The sequence below is a fragment of the Phragmites australis genome, chromosome 12 (genome assembly GCF_958298935.1).
Source record: "Phragmites australis chromosome 12, lpPhrAust1.1, whole genome shotgun sequence".
Classification (NCBI taxonomy): Eukaryota; Viridiplantae; Streptophyta; class Magnoliopsida; order Poales; family Poaceae; genus Phragmites; species Phragmites australis.
This window is the reverse complement of record NC_084932.1, coordinates 27,961,278-27,985,081: the sequence shown is the minus strand read 5'-3', so window position 1 is coordinate 27,985,081 and position 23,804 is coordinate 27,961,278. Positions and strand designations below refer to the sequence as shown.

Below are 23,804 nucleotides of genomic sequence, written 5' to 3'. Positions count from 1 at the left end.
TTGTGGTCCGTCAAATTAAATCGTCACAGAATTAGTAAAGATTATCGTACATGACTAAATTACACATCGCAAGATTAGCACAACAACCACAAATGGACCCGTGGGGCTAGCAGGGGAGATTATTTTCCCATCCGAAAAAATTTACTCAATTTTAAAAACAGTATTATAAATAAATACTATTAAATTAGTTAATTTGCACCCCTTCCCATGCCAATCTCAATCCCAATCCACTGGAGGTCTGGAGCTCCCTCGTCATCCAGTCGTACCAAAGCTTTTTCCTCGTCTCATCCCAAATCGATCGGGGTCAGGGAGCCCACGTGGGGCCGACGGCGACGGGCGGGCACCGCCATGTGTCACCGCGCGGCCGCCTGGGTCACAAAGTGTGCGGGTGGGTGGCCGCCACACGCTCGTTGCATGTGCTCGCCGCGGAGGTCCCTCCCCCTTTCCCCGCACTCCACCTCCCCCGGGCGGCAGCCGTCTCCTGCGAAGTGCGAACTGCCTGCGCCCACCCGGCCACCCTCCCCAGCCGGTCAGCCCCCACCCGGCCCCCGCGGATCACCTGGCTGGGGGTCCATCGGAGTCGAGATCCGTCGGAGCCGAGGTACCCGCGCGTCAAAGATCGTTTCTTGTTGTGAGTTCAGGTGGCTTTGCGTAGGAACTAAAGCTCGGTTCTTGGTGGGTTATTAGTTTCTTGAGGTGTTTGGGTGGCAAAGGTGCTTCCTTGATGGGGAAATTTCAGAATATGACACTAAAATTAGCGTGCCTTTAAGAATATGGGGGTCGGATGGATTCAGTGGGGAAGTTGGTGCTCTTGATGGATGTTCTAGTGGTCTGTTGTGAAGTATCAGTGTTTGGATTCTTTGTGTGAATTCAGATAGAATTAGTAGAATTGAATTGGCTTCAACTCCATGGTGGATTCCACGAGCAGTTCAAGGTTTTGTTTTTGTTATTGTAAGGTGGAAAGAAGCAGTAGATATATATTGATATGGGTTTTAGGACTGTCCATAGTTTTGTGTGTGCTGTTGGAGTGGTAAAGTTAGCCTTTTTGGGTAGTTATCTAGAGCAATTGATAGTATCGTTTCTTGTAATTAAGGTGGCCATATTGAGTTCTTGATGCCGATTTTGACAGACTTTGTGTCATTATTTTGATTTGTTCTGAATGGAAAGTAGGCCCATTATGTGCAGCTCATGCTATTATTTGCTGCGAAAGGAAAATTTCTTCCATTTTAAAACATACGGTGCTTGTATGTTCATCTTGCATTTCTTGTCAGGGTAAAAGTGTAGTTCTTTAGATTTATGAGCTCTTGATGGTTCCATTCTATAGCTTCCCACGAAACTAGTTTTTAAATGGATTGAATTTGGTGTTCCAATAGCTTGCGGTCCTTTATTAGAGGGCCCTGTTTTTGCTTTGGTTCCGAATTCTTACTCTTTTGGTGTTTCAATAGACATTTGTGTGTGATGTGTGTAGAAAAATAATCTGGGCATGGTGGCTGATACGGAGAGCTCCGATTCACTGCCTGGCAGTTCAAATGCTTCTGCTGAGAAGCCCGTTAATGGGTTTGTCTTTAACTATTTATCTTCTTGTATCCAGTTTTTATGCAATTAGTTTCATGCTGTTATCCTTATCTTTTTTTTTTGTCACTTGCTGCCATTTTCGATTGTCTCCTAGTCTACTTATGTGTAACTTTCTGAGCTTCTGACTTCTGAAGCAGAGCCTAAAATATCTAACTACAAAGACATGGGAAATATAATGAACTAAAGTGCAGATGAAACCTGAACGAATTCACTACCACTTGTGCTGTTAGTCACCACTTATCTTGGGTAATTGTCATAGAAAAACATTTCCATAATAATGCTATCCTCCACCTGTCACCAGATGATCACAGTATCTTTATCCTCTTCATTTGATCCACCACGAGCTATGACACGATCACAAGTTCACAACGAGCATCATCCATTTCTTCCCGAGATGGTTGACTGTGATCTGCGAACAGATTTTGCATAAGGTACAGAGATTTGACTTCGCCAGTAGTATACAGCTGCACTTCACATAGGAATATTTTTCCTTTTGTTTGCTGCAGGTCTCCTGAGCAAAGATCACAGGAAAAAGGTCCAAAGAAAACTCATAAAGCTGAAAGAGAGAAGCTTAAGCGTGACCAGTTGAATGACCTTTTTCTTGAGCTCAGCAGTATGATAGGTTAGTACAGTGCATCATCAATTGTTGACTATGTCTGATAGTACAATTATTTTAATCTTTGGAGAAAAACATCAGTATCTGCGCTTAGATTCCACAGTTCTGTGCTCTCCACTTGAAATCATCTGTTAATGGCAACCAAGACAATGTACATTTCCAAGAATGCGAAGATATAACTTAGCTTATTTTAAGTTCACAGGAACCCAACATATAATATGTATGCACAACACCATTCAGAGTATTTATGTGGCACCTAAGTGAACATATGTTAGTACCTGGATTTGGTTACCTGCTATTGTATCTTAAGCTTTTCATGGAAACAGGATGCTTAGTATTTGTGCATCATCTTTCTGTTTTTTCTGGGGGTTTGAACTCATCTTGTCTTCCATTCTAGGACCCTAAAAGGTCTATGGGGTCCCGTTCTGTTCAAATTGCTAAAAAATATTCCTATGCGAAGTGCTGGCTTTCCTTCTTTATTCCGAGCTTCCTTTTGAGTGGTCCACCACATGTTGTTACTCTGAGAATAAATACCTAAGGCAAAAGTTGTCATCAACTTGCTATTTAGCCCCCCAAAGTTTTTTTTTCTGTTATTCATTATGAAAATATGTGAAAGTTGTCGCTTCTGTGATTTCTATTATCTCTTCTATGGTCATCATATTATTGTATTTGAATAAACCATGCATCATGGATATCCTTGTGTATGTTGTCTTACATTGGCATCAACATGCTAGCACCATCTGCTACTGAGTACTGACCTATTGCTAGTGGTTGGTTCATGCAAGGAACTGCTCATTTGACTGCCAAAATAATACTTTTTCCAAATGTTAATATATGTTGAAGCTAAAATATTTTGCCACACTTCGAGTGGAACACCACTATGCATGGGTAGTTCTTGCTGATATATCATGCAATTGTGCATGCTGATGAACAAGTGGGAAAAGCCATCTGCTAAATGGTGTAGTGTATTTATTATGAATGTTGGTGCTTTGCATCGTGTGCCATAAAATATGATAGTAGCAACATATGTCTTCCTGTGATAAGACAGTTTGCTGAACCTTGCCTTGGCTCATATATGCTGACTGTTATTGATCTTGTAATAAATATCTAAGCCACTGATTAACATAGTTCTGCTATTACAGATCTTGGTCGACAAAATAATGGAAAAGCTTCAGTATTAGGTGATGCTGCCCGAGTACTGCGAGATCTGATTACTCAAGTAGAATCTCTTAGAAAGGAACAATCTGCTCTTCTAACTGAACGCCAATATGTGAGTTTCTAAATTGGAGTGCTTATATATTCGTGATCAAGCTTTTGACATGCTAATTGCTTCATGAATTCTGGAGTTTCTCGAAGAATGGGGAGAAATGGGTTTAATGCGGGCTTGTGAAAACCAAAGCCTTATGCAATTATCACTTGCCTTGTTCAGTGTAAAGGATAAACATCTATCTTGAGTCGTCCTTCTATATTAGGACATATAATCTGTTGTGCATGCATTCAGTACCTTCACTGAAACTAAATGGACATGTGAAACTGACATATTCACTTGACTACCGTTAACATTTCATCTTTTCCATTGGAGCTAGCTACACTAATTTCACTGCTTGCTTGATTTAACACTTTGGTTTCAGGTTATTTTCTTCATTGCCTTTACTGTTAAGCCTAAACCACACTTATTAACAGGTCAGTTCAGAGAAGAATGAGCTGCATGATGAGAACTCGACACTCAAAGCCCGAATAACAGAACTACAAAATGAGCTTCGTGCAAGGATGGGGAACAACAGCCTTAATCTAAGCAGTCTTGGGATGTTGCATCCAATGGCGAACACTACCAGCACTGATTTAACGACTCAACCCATGCCGCATCAGACATGGAGCAATGTTCCTAATTTACAAGCTGTGGCCATGGCACACCCAACATTGCCATTGCAGAATCAGCAGCACCGCTCAGCTGATGCTGGTGAAGCTTATACACCACGACCTCAGGAGCTGCAGCTCTTTCCAGGGACATCATTGTCACCAGAGCGTGAATCTTCCCGGCTCAGAAGCGCTCCAGCTTCATCTTCAAGCCTGACAGATTCTTTACCAGGGCAGCTCCGCCTAAGCCTTCCACAATCATCGCAAGAAGGAAGCAGCAGTGGTGTATCGCGCGGCAGAAAGGAACGGAAAAACGGTTAGCCAATCGACAGCTCTAGAAATCAGTATTTGGTGATAGTGATTCTCCTGTAAATGCCGAGAAACCACTCCATTTACTGATCCAGACCTACCGTGGTAGTTGCTCTGTATTGCAATGTGACTCCTTTGTTTGTAGCTCCTATTCTAAAAACCTCTGATCATATTTTGTCCGGAGCTTGCATCACCAGATTATCTAAAATTGCAGGTAGTGTGCGTTTTTCAGTTGGCCGAGATTGAAAATACTGAAGCAGTTTGACGGTTGTGATGCATGGGTTCTGTCGGAGGGTTAACTCCTGTCGCAGGGATCTTGAGGGATCTCTTTTTAGATATTCGGCTGGGGATGATTCTGAATATGTTCGTCGGAGAAATAAATGGGTATGAATGCGATGGCCGGTGGGGTGGAATCATCTAATGCGGAATGAAGTGAATACGCTGATGTTTAGACAGGTTCGGGTCGTACGGAGGCATAACACCCTACTCCTGTATGGATACTATCAATACCTTGAGAATGTCCCTCAAGGATGTTGCTGGTTACAAGAATATTTATCTATCTTAGAGCCTGGGGCTCTTTGTTCTTCGGTCTGCGTGTATCTGCTGGCTTTGGGTGCTCTCGATCTTCTCTTCGCTACCTTTAAAACTTCTTTAGAAAAGAATGCTCCTTTTGTCTGTGCTGCCGGTGACTTTAAATACCCGCCGGCAGTAGCGTGCCCCGAACGGGAGAGGGGGGGGCACGAGTTCCGAGATACCATAAATGGAAAGGGCGTCATCATAGCCTCTGTGCGAAGTGACCGGGGGTGAAAAATGCGTCCCACGTTCGGTCATCCGTCACCATAAATACACTGGCAACGGACGCCGTGGAGAGGGCCCACCGGGCAGCCGCGGAGCGGCCCGGTGTGCCCGTCCCGTCTTGTTCTCCTGCCACAGCAGCACGGCAGACGGAACGTCTCGGCCCTTACGACGTTATCCCGAGACGGGCCGGATGGCACGGGATGGGACCCGTGCATTCAATGACCCCACGCACTTCTGCCAGAATGTGACAGGAACTGACACCGAGCATGGCGGGAGCAGTTGGGGATGACAGGCCACGCGCGCTCTTTAAATGCGGCCTTGGGCCTTTGACTGGCTGACACCTCATCAATGGGCCTCTCTGGGGCCACTATCGAGGGGCTCTCTGAGTCGTCGGGGAACCGAGTGCTCGGGGGTCACTGCTCACCTCCCCGAGCACTCTCTTTCGAGAATGCCCTTTCTTGATCCTCGGGGAACCGAGTGCTCGGGGATACTGTCCATCTCCCCGAGCACTCTCTCCCGGGTACGTTTGTACGGATCCTCGGGGGACCGAGCGCTCGGGGGCCGCTGCACGCAGCCCCGAGCACTCTCTCTCGGAGCTTCCTTCTGTGGGTCCTCGGGATACTTAGGTGCCCAGGGGGCCACCGCTCGCGGCCCCGGCCACATTTCTCCCGGTACTTAGCTTTCCTGAACGTCGGGGGACTCGGGTGCTCGGGGGTCACCGTACACCTCCCCGAGCACTTTCTTTCCGGCACTTAGACTTTGTAGATCATCGGGGAACTTGGGTACTCGGGGACCACTGACTGTGGCCCCGAGCGTCCTCTCGCGGGACTTAATCTTTTTTACCTCGCGGAGGAGACTCCGCGGGATGGCGCCATGTGGCGGATTGCTGGCCTGGCCTCGGGATTCGGGGACCTCCGGTTCCTGATTCACCGACAGGTTCCTTTAATCTTCTTGCTTCTCACTGGTGGTGCAAATCCATGATATTTTTTTACATTTTTTAACATTAATATTTAAATAGACCCTGATAGAAAGAGACAGCGGTAAGTATGTTACGGTAGCACGGATATCTTTATCGCTCTTTGAGAGAGCGGTTAGATCTTACCCCTACCTTACCGTCCCGTACCTTTCTTACCGCTTTCTGGAGGGGCGATTAGCCCTCCGTCACGCACCCTTCCCTTATCTTTTTTAGGGGGCGGTTAGTCCAATTTTTTATAAAAATAATAAAAATACCAGAAGTTATGTAAGATAAAAATAACAAAAATCTAAAAAAAATATTTAAGTGAAGATAGAATAAATATATGTAAGTGAAATAATAAAACAAGTACATGAGATGAATACATGAAATTTAAACATTACTAATAGCATGCAAACTACATCTAAGATACATACATGACTTAGATAGAATATGTACATGAGATGAATATATGAAATTTAAACATTACTAATAGCATACAGACTACATCTAAGATACATACATGACTTAGTTAATAGATTAAAAATAATAGAACCACCTTGAATTCAACAAGTACAACAATTAGTAGCATAAGCATTACGGACGAAATGACCCTTGAAATTGTCTATGACTTATCTCTCGGGCCATCCAATGGTAATCGTATTCTGGGGATTTTGGTCTACGTGGTGCCGATGTATATGCAAAATAATCAAAGTTAGGATCCTAGTCATCTGCCGCGTCGTCAGAGAATTCGCAACGGCGTGGAGTTCTTTGAGGAGTAAGCACGAAGTCATCATCGTCAGAACCAACCCATTCGATTGTGGCAGAACTGGTAGAAGCACGTCCTCTTGTGGTGGTTGTCGAACGACCACCTCTTTCATGGCGGCTCGAACCACCGCCTCTTTCGCAACGACATGAAGGTCTTGAATGAGCACCTTTGCGTCTCCAGTTATGTTCGAGTAAGCAGCCGTCACCGAAGAGCAAATGCAACCCTAAAAAGTTATCGATGAGTTTGTTCAGCAACTCTTCATCATGAGAGAATACTTATTATACAAAAAGAGCATATGAAAATATAAACGTGTCTTAGAAGTACAACCTAATAAATAACTGGGACATGTAATAACGATGAACGTACCTTAATGTGCTCCTCGTACTACTGAGGGTGCATAAATATGGTGTGTGCTCACTTGCTAAAACACTTTTCTATGTCGGCTAGTTTGCACGCCTTGATATATCTCTGATGGCACTCTAACGAGTGCATCTTAAGGTCTATGCAGGTCACAGCGCTTACCGTTTGTCACCATTCCTTCGTGGTGAAACAGGGACAACGAGTCATGGTTTGCCATTTCGACAGCACTTTGTTTAGGTTCTCCTTCTTGAACACATCGTCACCTTTTGCCTGGGTCTCCCTCATAGTCTGTAGGGTTATCATTGAGAATTTGGATGTTCACGAGAAATGCCTACTTGAGGAGGCAGCCATGGTGTGGTATTAGTTATCAGATGCTAGTGCTGTTTCAAAAAACTGCGATGTCATGACCTTCTCGTTGCCTCGGCCTCGCATTTTATAAGTAGGGACCGATGGTGTATGGACCAAGTGTAGATATGTAATTTGGAGATAGTGCACGCATTGGATGCCTTCCAGCAACGAGCGGTCACTGGACTCTGAGTAGTCGGCAACATGCAGTTACATCGCTCTAAAAAGGTGGCCGCGAGTGGTTACGTCAATTTGAAACGCTGACAGCGAGGAGTCGCATCTCCCTGAAAAGGTGGCAGCGAGAGGTGACTTCACTCTGAGAAACTGGTAGCGTGATGTCACATGGGATTAAGAAATGCATTAATGACATGGTAAGTAGTAATGTCTGAACATGTAATACATAGAAAGTAGACATATATGAATATGTAAGACTAGACGTGTCGTATATGCCCTTCGTCACGTAGCTGACGAAGGCATATCATCGGGGGGAGATATGAATATGTGAGGTAGAAAAGATTTGTAGAATAACGACCAGTGATAATTCATTCGAGTATGGTTACATAACACAGTTACACTGCCATACGACACACACATTGGAAAGTTACAATTTTTGTGGCGTTAGGTATCATAGTCGATACAAAATGTAAGCATAATATGTTGACACTCGTTATGGAAAGTAAATAGTTGGCTCACAGTGGAGTCGCACCGGAGTCAATCCTCGTCACTTGATGCTTCTTTCTCTCTCTTTGGAAAGCGCATCTAAGTTCAAACAACAGAAGTACCTCCTACCGAAGGTATCCAAGTCATGGGAACACTGAACACTGCATGTCTATCCAAAATGGCATTTTGGCCTCGACATACTTTTGGCAGTAAACAGTTGGCGAACGTGTCCCTGCTTGGATCATTTGGTGGAGGACCTTCAAATACTTGCATGGCCCTTCTCCATCTACCTCTTTCCGCCATGCTTAGTGTTAGTTGTGTTCAGATGGTCAAGATGGAGGTGCCTTATATTGACGAAGGACACTGGCTACTCTGGGAAGCTCATCATCGCGTGTCACTGCAGCAGCAGGGAAAAACCTATGCATGATTCAATGTTGCAATGCAACGCGATGATGGGTCGCTGTAGTTCGATAATTAACCTGCAACGAGATTGTGGTGGAGATGAAGTACTCGGTCTGTATGCACTGAAGCGTATAGTGAATGCATTGGATGCCTTCCTGCAACGAGGGGTCAGTGGACACTGAGTAGTTGGCAGCGTGCGGTCACTCGCTCATAAAAGGTGGTAGCATGCGGCCACATCGCTTATAAAAGATGGTTTTGTCAATCTGAAAAGCCACTAGCATGCGGTCACATGGGATTAAGAAATACATTAATGACATGGTAAGTAGTAACGTCTGGACATGTAGTACATAGAAAGTAGACACGTCCGAATATATAAGACTAGTTTGCGAATCGAAGATGCATCATAAAACAAACATCTAAGTTATGAAAGCAAAGATAAAATCATACTATTGTCTCCCCCACTGGCGTTGGCTGTTCCCACCATCATGGTCCTGTCACCATTGCTGCTGGTTCACCCTCACGTGGCCCCTAGAGTAGGTCTGGTTGTCCGATGGAACAACCTGTCTGGTAGGCCTCGTAGCGATCATGGGTGTTGAGGCCTCCTCCTGGGTCTACTGCATCGGTAGTGGAGCACTGTCCAACTAGGTCCGTGTGATGACATCGTAGTCCGGTGTGCCCCCGAAGAAGTCCCTCACGATGTTGAGCGTTGGGTCCAACCCAAGCTCATTCTCCTGACTCGGGTATGACGACTGCGATATTGCCGCCGTCGTCCATGCATAATCACTCGCGGGGCCTGCGAACGGATGAATTTATTAGACACGGTAAATGTGAAAATGAATATATTAGTAAAAATGCAATATTGTACCTGTATGGTACGCAGGGGCAACTGTAGACGACCATGTCTGACTGCCGAAGTAGGGTGCGAATGGTGGAGGTGCAGATGAAGACGTCCCGGCTTCATCACCGTAGTAACCTGCGGATGGATGATTATATTAGATATAACATTGAATATATTGAATGAGATAGTATATTGGCGCCCATTACCTTAGAGGCCTGCGAACAATGAAGGTGTCGAAACTAGCCATGGTCAAGGTCTCTACGACGTTAAGTGTATAGGTTCACCTAACATATTTTTTAAATAAATGCATCGATAATAAAAAGAATATCTCTAATCGACATGCGTGTGAATAAGGCGTACCTATTGTTACCGGCCCTAGAGGGCGTGGTAGAGGTGGCAGTGTGGATGCCAGCCCTAGTAGACCTCCTGGACGACTTTGTGTGGACCCCATTGAACCTAGAAGGGGCACCGATGACGTCTGCGATGGATCTGCATGATGTAAGCTTCAGGGCTCGTGCAATCTTGTTGAAAACCCGTTTGACAAATCCTGCTACATACGCTGCACTAAGCTAGATCCCTTGTCTGAGGCATCCCATAGCCCTAGTCGTGTCCTTATGGATATCGTATATGATATTGGCCTATTGAAATAAACATAAAATAGGATTTTTAGTTTATAGCAGTTCATATGGGATTATATGTTAAAAAATGATAAGTTAATTAAACATACTGCTAATGCAGTGTCCTCATCCCAATGGCCCGGGTAGGCCTCCATAGTCGAAGTGACATGCATCCGGACAGTATCGGGGGCGCTCGTAGTGACTTAGGGGGGCGAAGACCGGGGTGTAGGTGACCCGTGTACGTGTACATGGGACGTACCACCGCAGGTACTCCTCGTAGGCTGGGTCGGTGAAAGGATGAGGCTCCTTGATGCCATCCTCAAGGGCTTAGGCCCACACCGAGACGTATGGAGCCAAGCGATCTGCCCAGAGGTTGCCACCCGGTTGGCCCTTACGTGTATACCTGCAGGTCAACCACGTTAGATAGACTATAAATGAGACAAATGCTATGGATTATATATTTGATTTTAGTTACCTGTGAACGTGGGACGGAACGGTGCAAACGTTGATGAGGGGGAACGCCTGGAAGCGTCCAAACTGCCTCATCAGGCGGTGGAGAAGTTTCATCGCACTTGCTGCATCCCTTCACCTTCGGACCCACCTCGGATTCATTCATATCATTCCGAATCCGCTGAGTTTGTTTACGTCCCGGTTTGTATTTCATCTTCTCGAAGTCTAGCACGTAAATTCGCGAGGGACCTGGATCACTTGTAAACATATCAACAATGTCGTAGCCATAAAGCTTATGATTTCATGTGTTCCATATTTGATCATTCATAAAGTAGCAGGAAACATATTGTTGGGGTAGCATATTGGACTCCCCACATGTAGCTATGATGTGTGTGCACGGTCGGTGTTGCAATTGTGGCTTCTAGAACAAACATATGCTTGCTCCATTTCTAAGCACGCACTCTTGCACATGGCGCTCACGTCTGCCACCCCTACGACTCTTATCCCGGCACAAGACAATGAACTTGTGCTCCGCAGTTCCCTCCTGATTTGCATGGTGCATATGTGCCTTTGTGGCATTCTCCATGTATTCACATGACATCTATCCATAGAGCATACGGTTATCTGCCATTGTCTTTGAGGCAGATGCGTAACGATCAATGAAATATCTCCAAGTTCCATGTAGAATACCTTCAACAATTCCAACAAGAGGGAGAGACCTCATACCCCGCATAACCCAGTTGTAGAACTCAGCAAGATTAGTTGTCATTATCCCATACCTTGCCCCTCTAGTGTCGTACATCGAGCCCATTTCTCTCTTGGCTCATTTTGTATCCACTACAAAAAGTTCCTAACAGATGACCCTGGCCTCCTTACTATCTATGGAGTATATGTTGGGATGGGTCCAAGAGCAACCGGCTCCTCTCTGGTGTCTGCTACCTCGGCTGTGTTTCGTGGATAGTTCGTCTAGCCTTGCCTATAGTGCGTTAAACTTTCTCTGCTGGTTTTGCCTGCACAATTTCTTGAAAAGATTCATCAAGTGCTTATTTTTGAATTATCTATAAAAGTTTGCACCCATATGACTCATACACCACATGCTCTTCAAGTCGGGCCACTTTGTTGTTACACATCGTCGAACACTGCCATATTACATATCCAGCAAAGTCTGCAACAACCCTGCATGTCTATCATGAATCAAACACACATCAGGCCAATCCAAAATAATAACATGCTTCACTCGCTCAAGGAACCAATACCAACTATCCTCATTCTCACTCTCCACAAAGGCAAACCCCAATGGCATCACTTGGTTATTCCCATCTACCCTAATTATAAAGAATATCTATCATTTATACTTCCCAGTGAGGAACGTCTCGTCCAAGCAAATGATGGGTAGACAATGCCTAAATGACTTTATAGTTGCCGCAAATGCAAAGAAAGTACGCTGCAATACTCGCTTTCTAGTCTTTTCACTCGAGGGGTAATGCTTGATGTCAAAGTAACTTCCAAGGTTTCTCGCATATATTGTGACTAGTTGACGTAGTAAGTTATCGTATGATGCTTCGTATGACCCAAACCTTATCTCAATAGCTTTTTGTTTCGCCCTCCATGCCTTCGCGTAGTTTATTGTGTATTGGAACCTTTCCTCAATAGCACAGATTATTGATAGTGACTCATACTTTAGATTGTTCATAATCTCTCCGTACATAACATAGACAACAAAAGCAGATAACAGGTTCCGATGGGAGAACTCTATTTCCTCAATGTGACAGTTATGCTCCATAACTATTGAACACTTCCAGTGGTCAACCCACTTTCCCTTGAATGTGTGCACCCACCACGGACAATCAGGCATCAAACACTTGATGTTGTACTCCTTTTTGCTTGACTTCACAACCTTGAACTGCCTTCGAAGAGACAACGACTAGTACTTGACTACATCAATAACAACCTCCTTATTAGAGTACATAGCACCCTAAGACACCTCGTTCTCATGATATTCCTACGATGTCCGATGCCCATCGCTGACCACTAGCTTTGAAAATTCTTGATTCCTCCACTCTGCAGGAACAGGAGCACTTCCCTCCTCATCGGATGAATCCTCATCGGTAATGGCTTCCTCGAGCTCATGATCCTCCCTCTCAATCTCTTCAATTATGCTAGAGATGTGCTCCCCCTCATCGGCTACACCCCTCGGTTGCATCTCCTGCACACCCCCAATATCCCGCTCGTCCACCACAGTTACCAGGTCTGCTTCATCCACCACTGCCTGACTTATTCCTGCTACTGCTTCCCTAACCTTTATCTCTGTTGGATCCTTCTGGTATGCCTCAGCTAGCAGCACAAGAGGGAGACCATGTTCACATGCTATATCTACGTACTGCCTCCAAGTAGGTGTCGCATTAATCGGGATGAGCTCCCTAGAGTACCCATGAGTAGCATGACTTAGCACAGCTCTCAGCTAAGCTCATATTGTTGGGGATCCAGTTGAAAATGGTGCATCAGCCACTTGCACACACTTACTATGGTCCTCTCATTGGCTCTCCTATGTCCCTTGACGACATACTGAAATCCAAAGAGATCTACACCGTTAGGACCATAACCAATCTGACCTTCACCATAATATATCTGAAAATATAGCTTATCGGACATACCTAGAAACATCCAAAAATATGTCCAACGTTAATACCGGAAAACTATACTCCTGATTATCAAAACTCTAACAAAATTACCAGAACTGATGGTCACCTAAATATGTTTAGTTCACTACAATCAATATTGCTATTAAACAATCTAACCAATTTAAACTAATTAAACCCTCGTCTACTTCATAAAATTTCTAATTATACTTCATAAAATTTCTAATTATCTCTAATTATTACCTACATCACTATTTTGTAAAATCTAGATACTCTAAATACAATTATACATCTGATGCCTATCCTACCATGTTAAACTAGATCTTTACAATATACTACAAAAGATAGAAAAACCTTATTTTTTTTATTACCTTGTTAAACCCTAAGTCTCATATAATGTAACTGCTGTTATGTCACTAAACCCAAGATATAGTGGTATTTTAATTACTAATAAAAACATAAGTCTAGAAAAATTACCGGAAACCGAGATCCAAAATCCCCAGACCAAAAAATAGTAGAGCTTCGCTGCGCTGCCTCCCTCTCTCTTTCTTTTTTTTTTGGGATTAAAATGGCTATTTTGGCTGAATTTCAGCCTTTTTATAGCGCGCGCGTGTGGGGGGGGGGGTGACACGACGCGGGACTAACCGCTCTTTGTGAGGGCAGCAGAGGGTGGTAAAGGGCGGTACGGTGCGGTGCGCCAGGGGTGGGGCCTACTCGCCCTCTCAGAGGGCGGTAAGTCCTAACTGCCCTTTGAGAGAGCGATAAAAGGGGGTACGAGGTGGTAAGGCAGGGGTGGGGCCTAACCGTCCTCTCAGAAGATAGGAAAGGATACCTGTGCCATCATGGTATGCTTATCGCACTTTGAAAAGACTGCAGCTCTTTGAAAGGACGGTAGACGTCTATTCTTGCAATTCTTTCCAACATGTGTCTATTCAATTAAATATTGATGTTAAAAAATAAAAAAATAAAAAAATTCCAAATCCATGGGAATTGGGTTGAAACCACTAGTTTGGTTTGGGTTTAAGTGGAAGGTGGTTTTGGGTTGGTTCTCAACCCGTTAGCAGGTTTACCCGGAATTGGTAGGGTCCGGTCAATTACTTGTTGCCCTTTTTGGCTACAACACTAACGAATACCGCGAACGTCGCGACTTTCGGCGGCACACCGGACAAGACTTCCTTCCGGGCTTATCTATGAGTCACGCTCCTTTCTACTCGTTCTATAAATACACACGTGCCCCGCGCTTACAATCGTATCTTGAGATCGAACACCCATCCATCATATCGATTTCACCACAATGGCCTTCCGTCGCCGTCCATGCTGCCTCCTAGCTCTTCTCCTCCTCTCCCTGCTGACAGTCGGGCTCGCCGCTGCCGGCCCCGGCGACATCGCCGTCTTCTGGGGCCGGAACAAGGATGAGGGCACCCTGCACGAGGCCTGCGACACCGGCGCGTACACCACCGTCATCATCTCCTTCCTCAGCGTCTTCGGCCACGGTAGGTACCAGATCGACCTCTCCGGCCACCCGCTGAACGGCGTCGGCGACGACATCAAACACTGCCAGTCCAAGGGCATCCTCGTGCTCCTCTCCATCGGCGGGCAAGGCGGCGAGTACTCCCTCCCCTCCTCCCAGTCCGCGACGGACCTCGCCGAGTACCTGTGGAACGCCTACCTCGCGGGCTCCCGCGAGGGCGTGGCCCGCCCGTTCGGCGACGCGGCGGTGAACGGCGTGGACTTCTTCATCGACCAGGGATCGACGGAGCACTACGACGAGCTGGCCAGGCGCCTATACAGCTACAACAAGTACTACCGCGGCGGGGGGGTGACGCTGACGGCGACGCCGCGGTGCGCGTACCCGGATCAGCGGCTGGAGGCGGCGCTGGCGACGGGGCTCTTCAACCGCATCCACGTCCGGCTGTACGGCGACCAGAGGTGCACGTGGTCGGCGAGGGAGTCGTGGGAGAAGTGGGCAGCCGCGTACCCGGGCAGCCGGATCTTCGTCGGGGTGGTGGCCTCGCCGGAGGCGGACGCCGACGCCTACATGTCCCCGAAGGACCTCTACTACGGCGTGCTGCAGTTCGCCCAGAAGCTGCCCAACTACGGCGGCATCATGATATGGAACAGGTACTACGACAAGAAGACCGGCTACATGGGCGGCTAACGACCTTCCGACGCTATATGATTCGCTTAAGCTTAATCTTCAAGCTTGTTTGTATACATATATAGTATATATATATCTAGTGTAATGCGCAAATAAAATGAGGACACAATGTGGCTATGTCCACCAGTATATGTCTGATTAAATAAATAAGGGAAGTGTACAATTTACAACCTCCAACCTCCAACTCTTAAGCTTAATCTTCAAGTTTATTTGTATACATAGTATATATATCCAGTGTAATGCGCTGCCTGTGTGCACTAGTATACATCTAATTAAATAAATAAGGGAAATGTACAATTTACAACCTCCAACTCTTATCTGAGTTTGATTTTCAACCCCTAGTTCTAAAATCAGGCATCCAATACCCTTGAACTCTTCAACTGGTCAAATTACCACCCTGGTTTTGGCTTGCGTGACATCCAATCTTCAAGTTTGTTTGTATACATAGGATATATATCTAGTATAATACGCAAATAAAATGAGGACACAATACGCCTATGTGCACTAAGTATATGTCTAATTAAATAAATGAAAAAAAAATTCTAACTTACACCCCTAACTCTTACCGAGTCCGTTTTTCAATATCAAAGTACAAAACCTGACATTCGACCACCCTCGAACTCTTAAGACCATTCCTAACCGATTCTCGTCAAGGTCTAGTGAAGGGATTTTCGTTCCCTTCAGCGTTTTAACGGTTTTCGTTACGAAATGATTCTCAAAGTCATTCTCTTCAGGATGAAATTATCTCTTCTTTTACTTCACGAATCCCAAAAAAAAGCTATTGGAGATGAGAGAAAATAAAAGAAATAAAAATAGAGAGAAATCGAGAAAGAAACAAAATAAAATGAATATGGTTAGGATGTTGTAACCCCTCCCGCAATCATGTCACAAGATTTGCCATGTCATCAGCCATGTCACATCTCACTTTCCTTTCTTCATCACTGGTCAGCTGCCATTGCCGTGCAGATCGACCATCGCTGAAGCTTCTCTGATGCCGCCCGGCGGCCCAAGAGCAGGCCTCCTCAGCTGCTCCCCGCTGCCCTCCTCGCTTATCCCATGGCCAAGCCCGAGCGCGTCGCATTTGTTCCCCACGGCCGGTGATTGCATGCCAGTCTACCAGTTCAACTTCACTGTCGACTCACAACAGCAGATCTCCCCACCTCCTACCCACTCATCCGTGAGCTTCATTGTAGAGCTTCTAGAGCTCACCGCCCCTTTCTTTCTCCTCCCACAGCTCCTTCCTTTTCATCTGTGTCGGTAGCCGGTCCGCCAGCACTACCGGAGACAGCTTCTTTGCCGAGTGCCTCAGGCACTCGGCAAAGGACGATATACACTCGGCAACGGCTTTGCCGAGTGCTACACTCGGCAAAGGGCGCTCGGTAAAAAATTTGTCGGCAAAGACCTCTTTGCCGAGTGCACTTTATCGGGCACTCGGCAAAGGCTTTGCCGAGTGCTAAGCTGACACTCGGCAAAGGCCTCCGCTTTGCCGAGCGCCAGTGAATCAAACACTCGGCAAAGGTGGCGTCTGTGCCGAGTGCCACCTGGAGGACACTCGGCAAACAGGCCATCTTTGCCGAGTGCCTGGACCGTGGCTCTCGGCAAAGCGGAGGCCTCTTTGCCGAGTGTCATGGCCATTGCACTCGGCAAAGTGACTGAAAACAGCCTTTTTTATTTGTTTTTGACATCCCATCCAAACAAACAGATATATATATATATATAACAAACATCACCAACATCACATATATATCATCAACAGCACATACATATCACCAACACCACATATATATCACAAACATCACATGTCTCACAATATATCACAAATAAGTTTCCATGCTCTACTCCTATTCGAGACAGAATTTCGGCAGCACCTCCCCGCTGTTCTCCAAATACACGTCCTGCTAGGGAGAGTGTGTATCCGGAGAACAACAGGGAGATGATGCCGAAACTCTGTCTCGGATCGGAGTAGACCATGGAAACTAACCCCACCTACGCATCCGCGGGCTGTCCAAAAAACGTGGACAATTTGAAACAGATACGGTTTTAGATATGGAAATATCTGCATATTTCCAACCGTATCTCTTTCGAACGGGAGACGCCTAACTGGGTTACGTGATCTACGACCATGATACGGAAAGAGGGGTTATACCTAGGGTGGCGGTGGAGTCAGGCTAGCGGGGCCGTGGCGGGTCGGTGCAGTGGCGAGGCGACGCGGTGCAGGCAGACCCGCAGCGGCAAGGAAGGCGATCGGGGTCGCCGAGGTACTCCGGCGCCGCTCCGACTGGCTCTTCTCTGCAAAAAAAAAAACATAAAACTGTCAATACAAAATTTCGGCAGCACCTCCCCTGCACGGTGAGGTTTCCAAAACCTGCAAGAAAACCAACAGCACGATGGCCGACATGCACATATATATGAACGGCACGATGGCCGACATGCACAAGTAATACCACCACTACAAATACCGCAACTACTAGTAATACTACGACGACGACGACGGATGGCATACCTAGTGGGCGTCGTAGGGCAGCGGTGGTGAAGGTGTCAGGGCGCCGGTGGACAAGGCGTCGGGGACGTGGCAACGGCGGCCGGGGCGCCTCCTCCTCCTCCTCCTCCTTCTTCTTCCTCCTTCCTCCTTCTTCCTCCTCCTCCTTCTCTTCCTCCTTCTTCCTCCTCTCCTCCTCCTCCTCTCTTTCTCCTCCTCCTCCTCCTCCTTCTTCTTCCTCCTTCCTCCTTCCTCCTCCTCCTCCTTCTCTTCCTCCTTCTTCCTCCTCTCCTCCTCCTCCTCTCTTTCTCCTCCTGCTCCGGCGGCGCTGGCCCGGGGGCGGCTGGCGCGGGCGCGGCCGCGGGCGGGCGCGGGCGGGCGCGGGCAGTCGCGGGCGCTGGGGCGGCGCGGGCGCGGGGGCAGGGGCGGCTGGCGCGGGCGCGGGCGGCAGCGGGGAGGTTTTGCGTGTGTGCGGTGCGTGGGCCGGGGGTTAAATCCCCCCTTTGCCGAGTGCCCCCGATCTGGCACTCGGCAAAGAGGGGTTTTCTTTAAAAAAATTTAAAAATCTTTGCCGAGTGCCCCCGATCTGGCACTCGGCAAAGAGGGGTATTTGCCGAGTGCCAGACGTCCTAGCACTCGGCAAAGAGCCTCCTTTCCCGAGTGTCATTTTTTGACACTCGGCAAACCCTAATTTTTTTTTCACTTTTGACCTCCAAACTTTTTTTACAGTCCTCATACAATACCTGGTACTCCATGTTCCAATGTGGCACATTTCTCGGACTTTTTCTATATTTCTTTAATTTATTTCAATTAATTGAATTTTCTTGGATAATTCAAATTATAACTGCTAGTCATTCGAATAATGAAAAAAAATGAATGGAAAAATGACATTCATGTTATTTAGTATAATGTGAGGCCGTATCCAGGAACATACCACAAATTTCGAACATTTTGTTCACGAAACATGACCACGAACTTGCGGTCGAGTTGTTTTTAAATTGTATAAAAAGCAAACGAAGTCCAAAAATCATGAAACTTGTCAAGATGTCATGATATCATATGTTGGAGGCTGTGATAAAAATTTGAGAAGGTTTTGCGCAAGTTGTCATGTACGATGCTTGTAATCTGTTGCAAACCGAAGAAGTTTACCCAGGTTTCTTCGGAGATTATTCGGTTTGCAAGCATCGTACGTGACAACTTGTGCAAAACCTTCTCAAATTTTTATCACAGCCTCCACATATGATATCATGACATCTTGACAAGTTTCATGATTTTCGGACTTCGTTTGCTTTTTATACAATTTAAAAACAACTCGACCGCAAGTTCGTGGTCATGTTTCGTGAACAAGATGTTCGAAATTTGTGGTCTCTTCCTGGATACAGCCTCACATTATACTAAATAACATGAATATCATTTTTCCATTCATTTTTTTTCATTATTCGAATGACTAGCAGTTATAATTTGAATTATCCAAGAAAATTCAATTAATTGAAATAAATTAAAGAAATATAGAAAAAGTCCGAGAAATGTGCCACATTGGAACATGGAGTACCAGGTATTATATGAGGACTGCAGAAAAAGTTTGGAGGTCAAAAGTGAAAAAAAAAATTAGGTTTTGCCGAGTGTCAAAAAATGACACTCGGGAAAGAAGCCTCTTTGCCGAGTGCCACGTGTTTGCCGAGTTCTTTCTCTCTGGCACTCGGTAAATAGGTAGGGTTTGCCGAGTGTCAAAAAATGACACTCGGGAAAGGAGCCTCTTTGCCGAGTGCCAGATGTTTGCCGAGTTCTTTATCTCTGACACTCGGCAAATATCCTCTTTGCCGAGTTCTTTCTCTGTGGCACTCGGCAAATAGGCGCTTTGCCGAGTGCCAGATGTTTGCCGAGTGCTTTCTCTCTGGCACTCGGCAAAGAGCCTCTTTGCCGAGTGCCCGATAAAAAGCATACGGCAAAGTATGGGACACTCGGCAAAGAAGCCGTCTCCGGTAGTGCAGCTGCCATGGATGCCGGTGGACTTGCTTCGGTCGTCGCGAGCCGGTGGACATTGATGCTCCTCCCTTCATCTGTCTTGGCAGCTGGCCCGCCATGCTGCCATGGATGCCGCTTGACATCCCCTATAGCAGGGACGAAGGCGCGCGAGGGCACATCGTCGTTGTCCATGGCGGCAATTGGGATTCAGAGGTTTGTGGCCGCTGAGCGATTTGGGGATTTGTTGGAACAGGGAGGGATTGAGAGAGAAGATGAGGTTAGAGATGGGTTGGCCGGCAATAGCAGCGTATTAGATTGGTGGTGTCGGTGGCGAACCGAGCCCTGCGGAGGTGGCGCGCAGGTGAGGGGCACAAGAAGCTAACATGAGGACTGCACCACATTTTTAATTAATTTATATATGATTTTATGGCAACTATTTTGCTTTGATGAATCCCACATCGGCCAAAATAGAAGGCGAAGCCTATTTTACAACCCTAAACTATCGTCAAACTATGAAAAACAACCCAATTTTAAGACCGAACACTATTTAACCTTGGCATGAGTTTTAGAGTGGTTTTAGATGGCGTGGCGACGTGGTCCAATGTCAAAACAATTTTTTTACTTTTAAAAATTAGTAAATGTCTTTCTACAATTTTAAAAAATTTGTGTTGCATGTTGGAGTATTTAGAACATCAAAAAATTTTGTCCAGAGGGAAATAAATTTTAGCCAACCTATGAAAAATGATTTTATGTAGTTCTAAACATGATTATCCATGGGTAAATTATATTTATTTTGCTCATAAAAAATTTATCTAGATTATAAATGTTACATAGCGCATGAGAGAATTTTTATAAAATATCTGGAAGTTCTTTACTAATATTTAATAGAGAGAAGTCCATTTTACACCCTCTAACTATTGCAAAAGTTTGATTTTTCAACCTTGAACTCCAATACCAGACATAGAACACCCCTTAAGTGTTGAAACCAGACAAAATTCACCCCTTGAAGTCAATCCACTCCTCAAGTCTGTCCGGTTTCAACAATTGAATGGTATATATAGTGTATGGTATTGAAGTTCAAGGTTAAAAAACGGTATTTGCAATAGTTGGTGTAAAATAAACTTCTTCCATTTAAAATTAAAAAGCTGGCACATCGGTGACATGTTACCCAAAACCACTAGAAGTCGGATCAATGTTGAAATGTGAAAGTTGAATAGTGTCTTGTTTTTAAGTTGGGCATTGTTTTTCAGACTTTCATGACAATTTAGGATTGTAAAATAGACTTTACCTAAAACTAAAGGAAAAAAAATCCAAATTACTTCACTAAACTATGCTTGTTGTCCGGATAAACCCCTGAACTTTAAAACCGTTTATTTAACCTCCACGATTAGTGGTTTTGATCATTGTTAACCTTGGGCTATTTTGAACTCCGGTTTAGCTGATGTGGAAGGTGATTTTCACCCTCTCCTATCCAGACCAGCACGTCGACATGGATGGGCCGAATCGGTCCACAAAACACCCCGGTCCAAAGCCCGCTACGGTCGTTAATCTCCCCTTTCGTCTCCCACATGAGTTTTTGCCCAGCTTCTCCTCCTCTCGCTCCTCTCCTTGCGATGGATCGAGTAGGTGATGATCAACGACCGAAGAAGTTGATCGGCAACGACAGGCAAGTTGAGGTGCATTCTCGTCCCCCTTTCCACGGTGTCATGTTGTTTTTGGTTGTGCGACGAGTTCTAGGGTTCGTGATCTAGGTTGAATGATGAATGCGATCAAAGTTTCCAAAGTTGCGATCGGAGTTTCCAAAGTTGCGATCTTTATGTCCAGCCGTGTATTTGTGTTGGTATTTAGGCTCGATTAGAGTAATTTGTGGATGATACTGTTGTTTGAAGAGGTTTTGTATGGTTTCTTCATTTGAAATCCATGAACCGATGATATGCTTTGTCTCAGTAAATCTGGGTATGATGATGTTCTTTGTGATTAGTGTCTTGGATGGCAGTAAGTAGGGCCACATGTTGTGAATAACTGGAAAGGTTGTGTTTTTTTTGTTTAGGGTTTACAGATTTTCAATGTATTTACCTAGTCTCTGTATTTGCTCAGGCGCAATGGACAATCTAGACATTCTTCCAGCAAGATTTCACTATGGGGGGGGGGGGCAGTTTGATTTCGATGGACATTCTCTGCATTATGTCGGAGGCGGTATTGATATGTCACACTTGGAGAGGGACAAAGTTTCTTTGCTGGAATCTTGCAGATCATATTGCTCTGACCGAAGAAGATCAAGTTACTAATATTTTTCACTGGCTTTTTCCTATTGCTGATTTGAGCTATGGTTTGAGGAATCTCAGTGATGGCAAGACCTGCACTTATATGTCTGATTGCACAACTGAGGGTGAAAATGCTAACATATATGTGGAGATATTCAAGTGTGCTCCAGGTGATGATGTGGTTATGTCAGGTGGTAAGCCTGCTGTTGTTATGTGCAATGATCCAAAAATGAAGTCTGTTATTCTGAGCATTCCACCTAAGGTGCAAAATGACATAGATGTTCAGAGGCTGTGGTCATTTTACAGATCACTTGAGAAGAGTTTAGTATACAAGTCCAGAGGATATGCTGGTGATCAACAAGGCAGTGAAACCGATAATGAAGGAAGTGAATCTGTTGAAGAAGATACTGAATCAGAAGACAATGACTATGTGCAGGGAGACGAAGACACATCAGAAGAAGATGTGAGTTACTTATGTTCAGTTTAGTTTCAATGAGTTACTTATGGTCACTTTGAGTTAGGTTCAGTTTCAGTCACTTCGTGTCAGTTTCAGTTTCACAAACTTAGGATCTCAGTTAGTTTTAGTCAAAATGAAATGCACAATGTATTGCATAACATTGTCACAAACTTAGATTTCTGTTCAACATTACATTATTCTAGGCCATCACAGGAATACAATTCTGGAATAAACATGATCATCACATGATACAATTCTGGACACTATTGTCAAAGTGGCCCAACAATAGCAACATGACCAACATTGTCTAGATCTTCCCCTTCGCCTTCTTCAGTTCTGCACGCATTGCTTTGAGTTTTTCATCCTTAGCCCCCAGTTCTTCTTCCTTCTTGGCTTTCATGATGGTATTGTGCAAAAATGCATTCTCTGCCTTCAGTTCATACACCGAATCACGTAGATCCACAAGCAATTTCCTCATGAATGGGCTCGGCTCCGGATCATGCCAATGCCAGTACCCACACCCTCCAGTCTAACAAAATCAAAGAAATTAAGCAAAAACAATCGATTTGGACCTAATCAAACAAAGGGGGGCTCCTTACCCGATGATTTTTGCAAGTCAAATACCTTCTTCCCGGGTTGGAATCACTCCAAGCTATCCACATGGTCGCCTTCCTCGAACACAAGCACAACACGGGTAGCTCGTAGCCCAACAGCTTCTACCGGTAAGGAACTGGTGACTTAGCCGCTCCGGAGCCACACCACCAGCTACTCGCAAATGAACCCCGTGGCCATGACGTCGCCGAGCTCCTCTCCTCCATGCCCGACCACGACCAAATCCCTAACTCGCGGAGGAACCCTAGCTTGATGCTGACACACAAATCCCCAACCACGGCCAAATCCCTAACCCAAGGGGGGCTGGGGGCCGGGGGTTTTATGGACCGATTCAGGTCATCCATGTCGGCTTGTTGATCTGGGCAGGAGAGGGTGAAAACCACCTGCCACGTCAACTAAGCTGGAGTTCAAAACAGCCCAGGGTTAACAGTGATCAAAATCAATAATCGTTGGGGGTTAAATAAATGGTTTTAAAGTTCGGTGGTTATCCGGACAACAGACATAGTTCACACAATTAATTTCGAGCGGTTTTCGATGAATTTGTGAACCCTGGTGCGTACCTGGCAGTAGTGGCCGATTAGCGATTCTGACAGCAGAGTGCATGATAACGTGTTAGTAGGGAGAAATAGAGAGATTAGAATAGCAAATCGTTGAATAATTTCATTGATCTTCGTTGAATAAT

At 45.4% G+C, this 23,804-nt stretch overlaps 2 protein-coding genes across 3 annotated transcripts; both read left to right on the top strand.

Moving 5' to 3' along the window:
- The first annotated feature begins 311 nt into the window (after nucleotides 1-311).
- On the top strand, nucleotides 312-4,588 carry LOC133886754 (transcription factor BHLH062-like). 2 transcript variants are annotated; one of them, XM_062326569.1, is made up of 5 exons: nucleotides 312-601; nucleotides 1,469-1,557; nucleotides 2,082-2,197; nucleotides 3,334-3,461; nucleotides 3,875-4,588. In XM_062326569.1, exons 2-5 carry the CDS (start codon nucleotides 1,484-1,486, stop codon nucleotides 4,367-4,369), a joined length of 813 nt encoding a protein of 270 aa, XP_062182553.1. In that variant the 5' UTR covers nucleotides 312-601; nucleotides 1,469-1,483; the 3' UTR covers nucleotides 4,370-4,588. The 2 variants fall into 2 exon arrangements, with proteins under 2 accessions (XP_062182553.1, XP_062182551.1); XM_062326567.1 differs by having other exon boundaries at nucleotides 462-601; nucleotides 1,446-1,557.
- Nucleotides 4,589-14,418: 9,830 nt separating this feature from the next.
- LOC133886933 (xylanase inhibitor protein 2-like) lies at nucleotides 14,419-15,522 on the top strand. The gene has a single exon (XM_062326843.1). The coding sequence runs from the start codon at nucleotides 14,482-14,484 to the stop codon at nucleotides 15,343-15,345; it is 864 nt and encodes a 287-aa protein (XP_062182827.1). The 5' UTR covers nucleotides 14,419-14,481; the 3' UTR covers nucleotides 15,346-15,522.
- Nucleotides 15,523-23,804: the final 8,282 nt, after the last annotated feature.

What these genes read in the sequence shown, in the direction of transcription:
- LOC133886754 (XM_062326569.1), top strand. Translation starts at nt 1,484, where the DNA reads ATGGTGGCTGATACGGAGAGCTCCGATTCACTGCCTGGCAGTTCAAAT. An exon ending in TGAGCTCAGCAGTATGATAG is followed by an intron (nt 2,198 to 3,333) that starts GTTAGTACAGTG and finishes CTGCTATTACAG; the next exon opens with ATCTTGGTCGACAAAATAAT. An exon ending in TTCTAACTGAACGCCAATAT is followed by an intron (nt 3,462 to 3,874) that starts GTGAGTTTCTAA and finishes ACTTATTAACAG; the next exon opens with GTCAGTTCAGAGAAGAATGA.
- LOC133886933 (XM_062326843.1), top strand. Translation starts at nt 14,482, where the DNA reads ATGGCCTTCCGTCGCCGTCCATGCTGCCTCCTAGCTCTTCTCCTCCTC.